At 46.5% G+C, this 14,396-nt stretch overlaps 1 protein-coding gene across 1 annotated transcript in view; it reads right to left on the bottom strand.

Moving 5' to 3' along the window:
- Positions 1-423: 423 nt before the first annotated feature.
- The window catches only part of CCND2 (cyclin D2), a 30,306-nt gene continuing 16,333 nt past the window's right edge, over positions 424-14,396 (bottom strand). The window contains exon 5 of the mRNA XM_047865420.1: positions 424-5,948. Within this exon, the coding sequence (XP_047721376.1) occupies positions 5,799-5,948 (150 nt within the window). The 3' untranslated portion in view covers positions 424-5,798. The remainder of the gene's footprint in view (positions 5,949-14,396) is intronic.

The following is a 14,396-nucleotide window of genomic DNA, read 5'->3' as shown; positions in this document are numbered from 1 at the left end:
CAGTGGGGCACCACGAAGAGTAGCAGAATGGAGTCAAGAAAGCTACAGAGGTGGAGTTCTTCACATCCCCCCTAGAATAGAATCTGGAGATGGCACTCAGGGCCTCTGGTGCCTCCCAAGGCAGGGATGCTCACTCACAACAGGAGTGAACAGCTGACAGAAGTCAGGGATAAGCCCAGTCGTGATAGCAGGGACCTACCCACCTTAGGAGAGAAAGGTGGGCTGAGGCTTCTAGTGCGTAAGATGGCTTACACGGGGGCTCCAAAAGGGAAAAAAAGATTACTTGTCTTGTGATAACACAGACACATGTAGATTTGTGTTTTATGCCACTACCAATTGTTGCCAACAGAGTTCTGACATGAGAAAAGATAAGTTCTATTCCGAGGACTGCTGGTCTAGAAATAAGTCGAAGTGGCCAGAGAATTTAGGTCAAGGTGAGTTTATTGTCCAAATAGCATAACCTAATTGCATCCAAAACCATTTGCAAATCCATCTTTAAGCTAGTCAAAATAACAGGCCATTATTTTTAAAAATCACTTAACACTGAACAGACAGGACCTCTTAAAAGGCAGCTGACTATACCATGTCACCATCATAACCAAGAAAACACTTTTGCCACACTTCCTAAAAAACCTTTTGTTTATACTGATCATGCTACTTTAGCACTTGCTAGCATCCTGACCAAATAAGCACCCACACCTCTTATAGAGTACATTGTGAGAGAATAACATTGACTCGATATGGCATCACACTCATTTTAAAGCAAAAAAAAAAAAAATTATAATAATAATAAAAGAAGTCCAAGACGAGAAACTGTAACTGAGAGAGAAAGAGATCTGAGGTACATGGTACAAGGGTAATGAACATAATGGAAAAAATCCAATGGCCCAGTGATTTGCTGGGGATTTAAGAGTTGGCCAACGGTAAGAACAAAACCCAATTAAAAGAAACAAAAACAAAACAAAACAAAACAAAACTTTTTTTTTTTAAAGGACAGGCACCTGTCAAAATACATTGGATGCTGTAATGTCTACAGTCAGTAAGGCACTTTTTTCCCCAAAGTAGGCTGCAGGCAGAGGAAGGCATGCTGCAGCTACAGTGTGCACGGATACAGTTGCTGATGGCTTCTTGAAACCTGAGCCAAGAATCGGGTCTGATAGTCCAGCCAAGTCTAAAAGCAGAGACACACAAATGTCTGGCTGAAAGGACTGTTCTGGGCTGTTTAGAATCCAGAACCATGAAAAGCCACGTGGTATGAGAAAGTCATAAACCTCCTCCTGAATCTTCCTGCCCTATTTTGTACGAACGGACGACAGCACGAGTAGCTCTTAAAAACTGCTCCGAGCCCACACCACTAGAAGCCTGCGCTCACTCGTTCTATAGCTACAGTTTGTTGGCTTAAGGGGACTTTACCGTCTCAGCACTAATTTCCCTTTTAAAGCTATACTCAGGGTTGGACTGTCTCAAAGATAAACAAAGAGGAATCCTTTTGGCTTAGAAGCCAACTGGCTTACTCAGACTTCCTCCCCATTCCTCCCTCCCATTCCCACACTACCAATATTATCTTCTTGAACTAGAAAATCATTATTTACATGATATAAGGTGCAAGTCTATTTCTTCTCCCAGCCCTGCCCCCTATGGCCCATGGAGAGAAAATTCCCCCCACCTTCTTTGAGAAAGTCATCCAATCCTGCCTAATGCTCTTTAACCTCATCCCCAGAGCCCCTCGGGTAGTGTAGAAGGCCCCAAGGGTGCCAGACCGCAGGAAAGCGACAGTTCCCCATGAAGAGGAGCCCATCCTGCTGGCGAAGGGACGACAGCATGAGGGTTGCTTTACCTGACCCACCTCTTGTACAGAGCACATAGACCAAAGGGGATCTGGCTTTAAGACATGGTGAACTCTTCAGTGGGGTCCTGGGGCAGTTCCAGAATAAAGCCTCCCCTAAGATAAGCTCCTTGCTCTGAGGAGCCCTCCTCTCAACACGGGAAGACATTCTACTGAGGGACCTGTCCCCAGCTTCCACCCTGCAGGGCTTCTTGGCTGTTACAAACCTGCATGGAATTGAATTATGCTTAGCATATATTTTTGGCATACTAGGATTTCTCCCCCGCCCCCGGGATTTGGCCAAACTAGGGGAGGGAATAAAATTTGGCAGGCTAGGGGAACAACTTAGCCCCCACTGATGGAGAAAAACAGTAATAGCAATGACCAAAAAAAAACAAAAAAACAAAAAAAAAAAAAACAAAAAAAACCCAAAAAAAACCCAAAAACTGAAACAGAGAGGAGGAAGAACAGATAGAAAGACAACAAAGTAGAAAAAGACCAATAGGTTTGGAACCCCATTTGTGGGAGGTGAGAAAGAGGAAAAAAAAATCTGTGGGGGAGAGCTGAACTCCGTCACATAAAAACTCCTACCAAGGAAACCAAGATCTAAGGAGAGGGCATCAGCTACTTTAACAAATCCAGGCTTCCTTCTTTTATTTAAGGGGGGAGCAGGCAGAAAAGCCAAACAAACTAGCACCTTCCCCATCAGCCACACCACACCTCCCATCACACCAGGCCCCGAGGGCAAGAAGGAGAAAAAGATCACCCCAGTGGCACCCAGGAAGTTACAGACTGCAGGGAGAGTCTGCAGGCCTGTTCCCTTCCTTATTCATCAGGTTCTCTCATTTGCTGCTTCTGTTTGAGCCAGGGACAGTCACTGTTAAGTGACTTCATACCTCGCTTTCTTTAGGCTCCAATACTCCCAAGGACTTTAGGGACCACGTATCCTTCCATCCCGTGTTACTCCTCACGGCCCCAAAGAGTATCCTGTGCAAAGTGAGTTCTTGACAAAACACTGGCTGCTCAGCTTTCCTCTCCAAAACTTCAGAATTCACAACCCACCGCCCTACCAGAAACTCCCTAGAATTTTAGGGTCATGCTAACTCACCAAATCCTGAACCCTTCCAAACATACTTCAAGAGAGACTGACTCCTCTGGAATGGCATCTCTGTAGAGACACAGCCTCTCCACCTCCCTTCCACTACCAATCCAATACTTATCTGACCTATTTTCCCAATCTTGCCAACTCAATGCAATTTAAAACCTGAAGTCCATGTAGTGCCACCCAGCAGAGGGGCTGGCTGTGCATAGTGCCAGCCTGCTGCAGTCAGACAGGTAGGGGAGAAGGAACCCCCAAAATACCACATGCTGCAGATTTACATGCCCACAGATTCAGATCTAGAAGAGCCTCTGAGATTATCCTACACTGGGGATGCCCATGTCAGGGAAGGGGAAAGCTAGAGGGGAAGCTTTCAAGATGAAAGGACCCTAAGCAGATGAAAGCCCTGTTTTATGAAAGGGCCACAAGATGAGGGTCTCCAAATAGCCTGCTGGAATTCTTTTCAATCTGTCTCCAGATACCTGGTACCTAAGTGCAAATTATGACTTCCTAGTTCACTGCATAAAGGTTTTGCTGAATGTCTGCCTTGGGGGGGAAGGGGAAAGGGAAATCCCTTGGTTCAATTGTATTTTTTCCATCATGATGAGGATACCGGAGTCAAAATGGAAGCCTGATGACCTTCATGACTGAAAAGGTCCCTGGGTGTGAGACCCAGGACCCAAAACCACCCTACCCTCCACTGAGAGGGGCTTGAAGCCTCCTCCCCGACTTCTTTCCCCACACTAATGGCTCCCAAGCAGAAACTATGCGGCTGTGAGGTATTATGAAAACAAAAATGTGAATCATTTTCTTTTGTAGCTATTGATTTTGTCCAGTAAACCTGAGGTAAAGAATGTTCTGTCTTTGAAGAATGTGATCAGAGAGAGAGAGAGGGAAAAAAAAAAAAAAACCCAAATGGAAAAAAAAAAAAACAAACCAACAACAACAAAAAAAACCAACCATGAATACGCTACCAGAAGAAAATAAACTATGGAAGGGCTTTTCCAGTACGAAGAACTCCTATCTCAACCATCTACTTCAGGACTTGGGATTTAAGCAGTAAAATAATATATTATAAAAATGTTTATAAAATAGCAGCACACTCTGTGAAACATTACAGCTAGGTACTGTTAATGTGAATAAGGATGAATGATCTTAGCTTCTTAGCAGCGCAAAAAAAAAAAATAATAATAAAAAACTGAACACAATAAAATGAAAAATAAGAGACCCTTAGATTTTTCTCCATCTTCAACCCTCATACTACGAAACAAGGCAGAATCTGTGTATAAAATAATTCTTCAAAGCAGCCCTGTTCTGATTTTTCTTTTTTACTCAAAAAGGCAAATATTTTAATAGCTTCATTACCTGTCAATTATAATTGTGCAAAAAAAAAAAAAAAAAAGTTGTTGCTCCAACCTCTTTGCTAACTGAATGCCTCCAAGAAGTGGAGAGGAAAAAAAAATTCAAGTACGCTGAATACAACTTTGCAATGAAATTAACAAAAAACGGAAAAGGGAACACAATGCCACACTCTGATATTCATATTCAGCTGTCTATCTGCACCAGCAATAACTTTTCTTTCCATGTCCAAAGGAGAAGTATATAGGTGGGAATTCAGATCCTTCTGTGCCATCAAAATGTAACAGCTTTTTGTTTGTAGGCTTTATGGAGGAATGTTGTGACAGGGATGTTGGTGGAAAGGGGTGTCTCTTGAGTCCTGGTAGGGATACCAGAACTGTGTACCAAAGAATGTCAGATACCAGAAGTGAATAGTCACCTGACTGAGGGCTGGAGGGGGAGGGGCACAGGACAAGGGAGGAGTCTATCCAGCATGATTTGCATAAACCATCCCATCTATTCCTCAGGAACAATTTTTCAAAGTGCTTTTCGAATGGAATGGTTTATAACAATGCTAAACTGTGGACCAGACATGCCAATCAGCACCAAAAATCAGTTGTTTTTTTTTTAATAAAGGATGCCAAGGTCACATTACCCTCTTCAATACATTAAGAGAAAAGATTCCATTCCAGATCCCACCCTCGGTCTCCATCTGCCTCCATTTCATAGGAGTTTTGGTTATGGCCCAAAGCGAAATTGCCCCTTTTGATAAAAACACGGTGGTGTCTGCCACGAACCATGTTTGGAAGAAGAAGCATGATGTCAAAAAGACACATGAAACCCAGGACCCCATCACCTGCGTCCGACTGGCAAAATAAAACCTTTCTTTTAGGTAGCAGCTACTGTAGACAGCAAGAGTTCGCAACTAGAGATTCAGCTATGCTCCTGACTTAGTGACAAACAGGTGGTCGAGAGCAAAGGTGCTTCCACGTCCAAAATGGTTCGACCGCGTTAACAGATTGTTTTGTCCTCCCTCCCTCCATCATGTCCCTTATTTCTAATTCCTTCTTGAGTTCATTGCTTCGCAATCTAATGACGCCATAAATGGCACACGCAGTTCCTTGAAATTATCCTAAAAGGGGTGTGTACGTGCTAGTTCATAACATGAAAAAAAAAAAAAAGCCTCCTCTAATTTGTTCCCATATTTGCAGGCGTACATTTTTCTCTAGCTACTCTGCAGGGTCTCCTGTAAGCATTTTACTATTACTTTTAACATAATCAAACAATAACTGTTCGCATATACAAGGGATTCCCTTCTGTTGTACTTCAAATAGGCACCAAATGCTTTTAGTTATTCCATTTATATAGGACCTTTTTCTCTCACTTCTAAAAGATCTTTCAATATGATCTAGGTGGGGGCAGAATTTTTTTTTTTTTTTTTTAAGTTTCATCCTAAAACATAAAGAACAAAACACAACCAGAGAGAAGGAGAGAGCAGATGTGAACGCGTCTCTCCCATTCGGCCCGACTGCATCCTCACAGGTCAATATCCCGCACGTCTGTAGGGGTGCTGGCCTGGTCCAGTTCATCCTCCGACTTGGACCCATCCCCCTGGTCCTGACGGAACTGCTGCAGGCTGTTGAGCAGCACCACCTCAATCTGCTCCTGGCAGGCTTTGAGGCAGTCCTAAAAGGAGAACGGGTCAGACCAGAGCTGTTAGCAAGATCAACAACGTGCAGAGCGTTTCTGAAGAAAATGTACACAATGTAAGCCTTGCATATTGCATGCTAGTTTCCCAGTGGTAAGAAACTTGAAGTAAAGGAGATGTGTCCCTGTGGTGCCCTGGGACCACACTGACTCATGGGGCGTCCCCAGCCGGCCACGTCAGTACCACCTGGGAGCTTGTTGCAAATGCAGAATCGCAGCCCACTCCTGATCAACCTATAACAGAATCCATATTTTAGCAGAAGGCCAGGAGAGTTGAATGCACATGAGAACCTGGCTAAGGTGACGAGCCACTTATGGACACGCAGCACCTGGTAATCAAGGTGCCAACTGGATGCTTTCTGCTTGTGGACACTGGGAGGTGATGGAGAGAGAGGAAAGGCCACCACCACAGACAGCTACAGAACTAGGCAAGGGTAGCACTGGAAGAATGGATACAAAGAGAATGGATTGAACTGTACTCACACAAACCAGGTCTAAGTTCTTAAAAAAAACATTTTTCTGCTTACTTACCACCCTCAATTCTCATAAAAATGCAACACAGAAAGAATGTTTACAAAACTCCGGACACTTGAACCGTCCAATTTGGAAATAAGTAAGAATTTGCAGCATTGTTTGATATTATAGTCTATATTTGGTAGGGAAAACTCAGAGTGGGTTTGCCCCAGGCAGATGCTTCTGTTAGCCGGGTGCCTTGGAAGGCCAAGGCGACTCCTGGCTGTCACTAGGGAGGGGCTGGTTCCTCCAGCAAGTGGGGTGGGTGTGAGCTAAAGAAATCATTCTTACCAGACATCTTCCCCCCTTCCTTTGCAAGGCTGCTTTTCTGCACTCAAGCAGCATATACATATGGAAAATACGTTAACTGGATTCTGCTTGGGTCTTTCCACAGCTTAATCTATGCTTCCCTTCTGTTTGTTTCACTGAGCAAGTTTCACTGCCCAGAAGTTACTGTTTGCCAAGCACAAAAGCATTATCTTTATTTTCCGAAGATCTAAAATAGAGTTGGAACTAACTACTCAGGGACACGGTTTCCATACCCCCCAAATTTTCCATTCGTATCTTGTCCATCCCACATTTCAAACTACAGCTTTTTACGAAAATGAAGGTTAGGAACAACAGCTATCACCCAGAATGTAATAAAAATGAAAAGAGGGACGGTAATATTTGTGACCACACACCGCACTTGTAGGCAGCGGCTACGTTTTGTCCGCTTGTAAAGTAAGGATCAAAAATGCTCACAGGGTAAAGGTCAACTGAGATCACATATATAAGTTGTTAAATTCAGTAAATGATGACAATTTATTATGGAATGAAGATAATTCCAGGCCTGGAGTCGGGAAGAATTCTTTAGATTTCTTTAAGATGTGGTACAGAGAAGCATGTGCTTCAGACTGGTAAAGGGAGCACCATGCGTCTGCCACAGGAGGTGGACCGTGCCACAAGACACACAGAACCTGGCCGCAGAGGTCTGCGTGCCACCCCAAACAAGCTGAGGACTCAGGGACTGGCAACCAAGCGCCCAGCAACCTCTCTCAAACTTCTGTGGCATGGTCACATCCCCCACTCTGTCTGACCCTCTCTACCTTCCCTTTGTTCCTCCTCCAAGACCCAGCCTCCAGGGACTGTGCTCCCAGGTCACCTACCACTTGTCCAACATGCTTGGGGGTGAAGGCCAAAGGCATAATGTTTCTTAATTTTTTTTAATGTTTATTTATTTTTGTGAGAGAGAAAAAGAGAGAGAGAGAGAGAGAGAGAGAGAGAGAGAGAGACAGAGACAGAGCGTGAGTGGAGGAAGGGCAGAGGGAGAGGGAGATACAGAATCCGAAGCAGGCTCCTGGCTCTGAGCTGTCAGCACAGAGCCCAATGAGGGGGCTCCAACACACGAACTGTGAGATCATGACCTGAGCCAAAGTCAGATGCTTAACCGACCGAGCCACCCAGGTGCCCCTAAAGGCATAATGTTTCTAAAGGCACTTATGTTTCAGTGAGGGTTTCTGAACACTGTAAAGGCACACAATCTAAAGAAAACTGATCATAAATAAAGTCAAAGCTAGTGTGGGGATAAACACGGCAAACAAGTGACCATCAGCAAACCATGGTCGACTGTCCCTTGGGAAGGTTCTGTGTCAGAGATGGAGAGCAGGGCCCACTCTGCCAGTCTTCCTTCCGAAGTTGGAATTAGGTTGCTCTGTTCTCCATTTGAGCACCATCTGAGGGAGACGACTTGTTCTTAAAGGCCGTGTTGGCATAACACCATCTTCACACACCCCGTCTCACATCTCCCGCTCCGTCAGCCCCCTCCTCATTCAGAAATGCGGGGCGGCAGAATTTAAATGAATATTAATTTCCTCTTTCTTTTTCCTTGCAGAGAATAAGAAGTTGAATCTAGCCAGTTCTTATGGGACGCCCCTCCACTACAGAGGTCCTTCAGGAGCTGTTGAAGGTTATGTACAAAAGTTTCTTTTCTGGGTGGCTCAGTTGGCTGAATGTCCAACTTTTGATTTCGGCTCAGGTCATGATCCCAGGGCCATGGGATCAAGACCTACATCGGGCTCCACACTGAGCATGGAGCCTGCTTGGGGTTCTCTCTCCCCCTGACCCTCTCCTCCACTCATGCTCTTTCTCTCTCTCTAAATAAAAAAAAAATAAACAAGTTTTTTTCTAGGAGGCAGGGAGAATGAGTCAGAACCCCTCCACACCATAAGGATGGTAACCATATGTTTGCCTCCATGGAAGACAAATTCCATCCAAAGCATATGTCATAAAGAGCTTTTTTTTTTTTTAATCTGAAGTATAATTAACATACCGTGTCATATTAGTTGCAGGTATAGTGTAAAACAGCCTTTGTTATCCTCACTTCTCAGCCTTTCGGCTAAGATCAAGTGAAGAGCTTTTGTTATCTAAGGAGGATGGCAGGATTCTCAGCTGATTGAGAAGGGGGAAGGGGCAGACAATAGCTCTGAGCCATTAAATTAAAAAAGAAATGCCTGTCAGGTGTCAGGAATGAGGCCTCTTTAAAAAGAGGGCTTCCCATGGCACAGCCATTTGCTGAAGATTTCCTGATGTCAAGTTTGTGTAGAAAACCTTGCCCACACCACCACCCCCTCTTCCCCTCCCCAGGAAACCTCATGCCCCCTGGCCAATCCTGTCCAGCATTCCTTCCTCAGAAGCTGTATTTGGGTGCCATGGGGAGGTAATCAGGGTCAGCACACCTTCCACCCCCAAGATACGACCATCTCAGGATTCCATGATCATCACTGCATTGGCCACACCAAGCATCCCTGAGAAAGATCGTCCTCCAAATGAGACAGAGCTCAGGAAAGCTAAAGAACCTGATTTCAGGCCGTACAGAGTCTTCCCTTGTGGGTCACCAATGTTTCTACTGTTTCTGGTATTTAGTCTTCCCCTCCAGCGGCCTGAAACCGGAAAGAAAGTTCTGGAAAAATCCTACAGGGAAGGCTGGGACATTTGGCAGTCACTTCTACTGGACAACAGAGCCAAGGGACTTCAAGATATGAAGTGTCACATTTATAGAAGTTCCAGCCAAAAACACGTGTATAGGCTTTCCCGAATAAACTGAAGGAAGTTTTCGTATAAAACACTTCTTCAACCCTGTTTTAATTTTAATCTATACTGTTACTGATGATGGCCAGCTCTTGACCTTTGATATCTCTTACTTGAAGAGTTAAGTAATGACTACAGCAGTTATCCCAGAAATGAGGGACCCTGAACCCCATTCCCTGTTCTCTTCTAGATGCACCCGGGACAGAGCAGGAAGTTAAATCTCTCTGGGGCCACTCATGTCCCCGTTCCTGGAAAGCTTTCTGGGGCCTCTGCCTAACCCTGCTCCAGGTTCCCCTTCTTCACAACTTGGCTGTTACCAGCTTGACTGTTAACTGCGGATCCTACCACCCTTATCTAGATGAAAAACTTCAGGGCAAGAGCCTCTCATAGGAACAGTGTCGAACAGTCTGTGATGGTGGGAACAGAGAAATCAGCACCCTCCTGCCCAGACACAGAACTCACTCTCTGTATTTTTAATGTTTGCCTTTAGCATATTGTTAGGAGCCCTTCTTGGGCCTGCAAAGAGCATGAGGACTTCCTGTGAGCTGATGAAGAGGAAAATGTGTGGTGGCACCACTACCTGCGCCAGACATGCCTACTTCACACATTCCTGCCCAAGGAGCCCCTGCTCTCCCGAGCAGAAGGACAGGACAGTGCATGGGCCTGGGGTGGGGGAAGTGGTGACCTGAAGGGAGGGGGTACCCTGCCACAAATCCAGCGGGGCCTGGGAAGAAAAAGGAGGCAGAGCCGGAGAGGAGCAGAACTAAGGTCATTTCCAAAGGGCAGAACTGTGGGACAACACACACAGGCGACTACGGAATCGGGGAATTTGGGGGTGTGAAGGGCTTTTGGAGCTCAGACAGCCACATGCCCTCATCTTGCGGCTAGAGAACAGAACTAAAGCCTGCTTGTCCCCCAGTTACATCTAGTTAAAAGCTAAGCCTGGCTTTAAATGGGCAAGCCTCCAGCTTCAGAACTGCTTCCCCTGACACCCTGTGCTTCTTCCCAGCTCTAAGTAAAGACATATAGGGCAGAGAATCTCCAAGAGAGGGAGTCATAGCCCAAGTGGCTGAGGCAGAGGGGGGCACGAGTGGGGGGGAACCAACAGAGCTTCCAGTGAAAAGATGCTACGTGCATGCAAAGTGCAGCGGCTCCGGGACCTCTGCTTTCCGGCAGCCTCCGAAAGCACCAGTCATTGTGTTAAGATGCCCCAAATTAAGCTGATTAAAAGGAAAGCCATAATGCTCGTCTGTCAGCCCGGACAGGTGGCACTCCACAGTGCTGGAGGTCGGGCAAACCTCCAACTTCGATGATGATAGGCCCCCTCCCTTGGCCCTGCATGCCCCCCTCCCCCCCCAGCCCCGGAGCCCTGACAGCAGTGTTTGTGATCTCCAGCTCGTTACACGGGCCTCCGACTTCCTCTGCTTGCTGGCTCGGGCTCCGCGCCCTGCACCCTCCTCGGCCTCCATGAATGGGCTGACGGAACTCCTACCATTAGCCCTCAGTGTAACTGCATCACTCCATTGTCACCACACACGCACTGCACTCAACAGGGGGACAAAGGGCTGAATGAACCCCAGACCCGCGGCCAACTCAGGCAGAGACAACTTAGGAAACTATCTCATTCTTCCTTTCTTCACAGGCTGTTTGGCTATTTCCTTGCATACCAAATGAGGCCCGCAGAAAAAATAAGGCAGGAGAGGGAAGCATCAGCCTCCACTTCTATCCCGTCCCCCTCCCCACCCCCAGCCTCCCTTCCAGCCACTCTTCACAGGGTTCCTGACCACAGGCCCTGTGGAGTCTGCAGAGCCCCAGTCCTACAGGGGTCTTTAGGAGAAGGTGCTGTGAAGGTGTCAGTGCCTCTCACTAAGCAGGACAAAGACATGATGCTGGGGACCCTGTGAAGAGCATGTAGCCAAAATCGAGACTTCTTCCACAGCAGAGCTGATGGGTTTTTAATAGCTCTCGGACAACCAAGATTCTAGTATGCCAGGATGACCCTAAGGAAGGGATGTTCTAGAATCTTCTCTGGGTGATATTTAAGAATGCGACAGAGTTTGGCTGTAACCCAGGCAGAAAAGGATGACCTTAACGATCAGGTGACTAGCGTCTAGATCTTCTTCTGTTAAAGATCTCTGGGTAGCTTCACAGCATCGTCATGGCCCGGGAGCCCAAGTTCTGCTTTTTATTAGGCGACTTGTAAAACCGTGTCACGTGAAGGTGATGTGATTTGCTCAGGACCCTGACATGTAATTAGTGCTAAGAAATCTCAGGCTTTCCAAAAGACCTGGGGGAGACCAAAGAATTAGAAACCCACTCGAAGCCCATCTGCCTGGCCTTTGTCTGCCGTTCCTTCCTTCCTGCTTCCCTCCCTCTCTTCAGCATCATTCCCAAGGCTCTGCCAGGGGCTCTGGATAAAGAGCGCAGTAAAAGTTGGGTCCTGTTCAAGAGGCTCTATAGACAAGCGAACAGAGAGATAAACGCTGGCACAAAGCAGGAGCCGAGCGCGGAGGGGACGGAAGAGGAGCCCCAAGTCTGCCTGGCGAAGCCGGGAAAGGTCCACTGGGGAACCGGGACGCTCGGTCCCTCCTCTCAAACTCACCCCTGGCAACGGAAGGCCCGGTAAAGTTTCCCCCAAAGCCAGCACTGCCTCGCTGGCTGGCGTCTGTTTTTAGCAACACTTATGACTGGAAGGAAAAAGTACTTAAAATATACCACCCTCTGAGACTTTTATTCCCTGTAAAACTGTCAGGCTTCTCACTCAGCTTTCTCTTTGGAATGAAGCGTTCCGGTTTATTTTGGCAACCAGAGGGAGCAACAAAGACCAACCTTCTCAGAGCTGCATGGGTCCCTCCTGTCAAAGCTATCTGCCTCCAGCCAGTGAGCCAGAGGAATCAGGGGGGACTGGCTGTCTCAGAGGAATCGGGGTTGTGGGGGGGATGTGCTCTCAGCAGTTTGACCCCCGACAATGCACAGACAGAAAACACATCACAAATAACAAGGTGCACTGGCGAGTGCACCACTGTGGGGACTCCAGCGTGACACGTCAGCTCTTTCTGACTCCTGTCTGTCCTATCTCACCAGAGCCCATGTGCAAAACGTGGTGCTGTGTACTTGACTTCTCCATGGGAGAGCTCAACACAAACCTGTGGGCATTTCACAGTGTGGGTCTGAGAGCACTGTGTGTGTGTGTGTGTGTGTGTGTGTGTGTGTTTTAATTGTGGCAAAATAAGTTGAACGTAACATTTACCATCTGAATCATTTTTTAGGTGTACAGTGGCATTTAGTGCATTTACTTTGCTGTGCAACCACCTCCACTCTCCATTTCCAGAACTTTCTCATCATCCCAAAGTGAAACTCCATACCCATTAAATGACTTCCTCTTCCCCCCACCGCCGGGGCCCCGGTAACCTCTATTTTACTTTCTGTCTCTGTGAACTTGACTACTCTAGGTATGGCACAGAAGTGGAATCATGTATTTTTGTCTTTTTGGGTCTGGTTTATTTCACTTAGCATGTTTTCAATGTTGTAGCCTGTGTTCGCATTACACTTCCTTTGTAAGGTTGACTAATATTCCATTGCACTCACTAAGGAGAACACATCTAAGGAGAATACATACCACATTTTGTTTCTCCATTCCAAGGACACTTTCTATCATCAAGTGGACTCTGCCAGGAGGCCTGCATTTTACAGTAGGCCTAGTAAGCTCCTTCCTCTGCATTTAGAGTATATAACACTCTAGCATTCATTTCCTTATGATCTTAATTTGCTAGGATTTTGCACATTTCACTCTCGATTTGTCTTAGGATCGCTAAGTTCCTTCAGGCCAGGAACATCAGGTCTCATCTTCCATGCACTACCCACCTGCCTCCACTTCTACCTCCAAGCCATCCAGGCCTTCCTCATAATGCAAGTCTGTGGCTAGTGAGCTGTTAGTCAACACTCCCAGGAATGAATGGACAGTCAAGTGCTTCAAACACCCCACCTCTCGACTCATGAAATAGTAAATGAGCTCAGGAAGCAAAACTTGCCTCCCTCCAAATGCTAATGCTTTCTAAAGCCACTCCTTTTATTTTCCTTCACTCTGAGCCTCAGCACTTCAGAGAGCACAGGCAGACAGATGGGAGGAGACCCAGCAGAACTCACGGAGGGCTCAAGTGGTTATCTGAAAAAGTGCTATGGATTTTACATTCTCCTCTGCTCATGCTTGGTTTTTGTTTTTTGGGGGCTTTTTTTGCTTTTAATTTTTATTTTATTTTTGAGAAAGAGAGAGACAGAGAGACAGTGCTAGTGGGTGAGGTGTGGGGGGGGGGCATGGTGGGCAGAGGATCCAAAGCAGGCTCTGCGCTGAAAGCAAAGAGTCTGATGCGGGGCTCAAACCCACAAGCTGTGAGATCATGACCTGAGCCAAAGTCAGAAGCTTGACCAACCGAGCCACCCAGGTGCCCCTCATGCTTGGTTTTTAAATATTAAGATATGTAACTGAGGGCCCACCGGTAAGCATGGGACATGTGCATGCAAGTCCAGTGCAACAGCTGGGATTTCTAAGAGCCCTCTGAGCGGGTTTGCATCCATTTAACTCAGTCTGACAGCTAACTTGGATGGACTGGCTACATAGTATCTGAAAGGGGCAAGCACTTTCTCCAGTTTGCCATGAGAAACTGGTTTGCAGTCTTGAAAAGCACCCCAAGAGACTCCCAAGAGACTCCCAAGAGACTCTTGAAAAGCACCCCAAGTGGCACCTCAGGAGTGACCTCTGTCACTCTGAAACCAGTAAGGGGTGATAAAAGGACATGTGGAGAAGGCAGGAGACCCATGGGGCAACCGGCCAATTGGAGCAGATCT

The sequence above is a fragment of the Prionailurus viverrinus genome, chromosome B4, assembly GCF_022837055.1.
Source record: "Prionailurus viverrinus isolate Anna chromosome B4, UM_Priviv_1.0, whole genome shotgun sequence".
Taxonomy (NCBI): domain Eukaryota; kingdom Metazoa; phylum Chordata; class Mammalia; order Carnivora; family Felidae; genus Prionailurus; species Prionailurus viverrinus.
The sequence above is the reverse complement of the archived record's forward strand: the minus strand, read 5'-3'. Positions and strand labels throughout refer to the sequence as shown.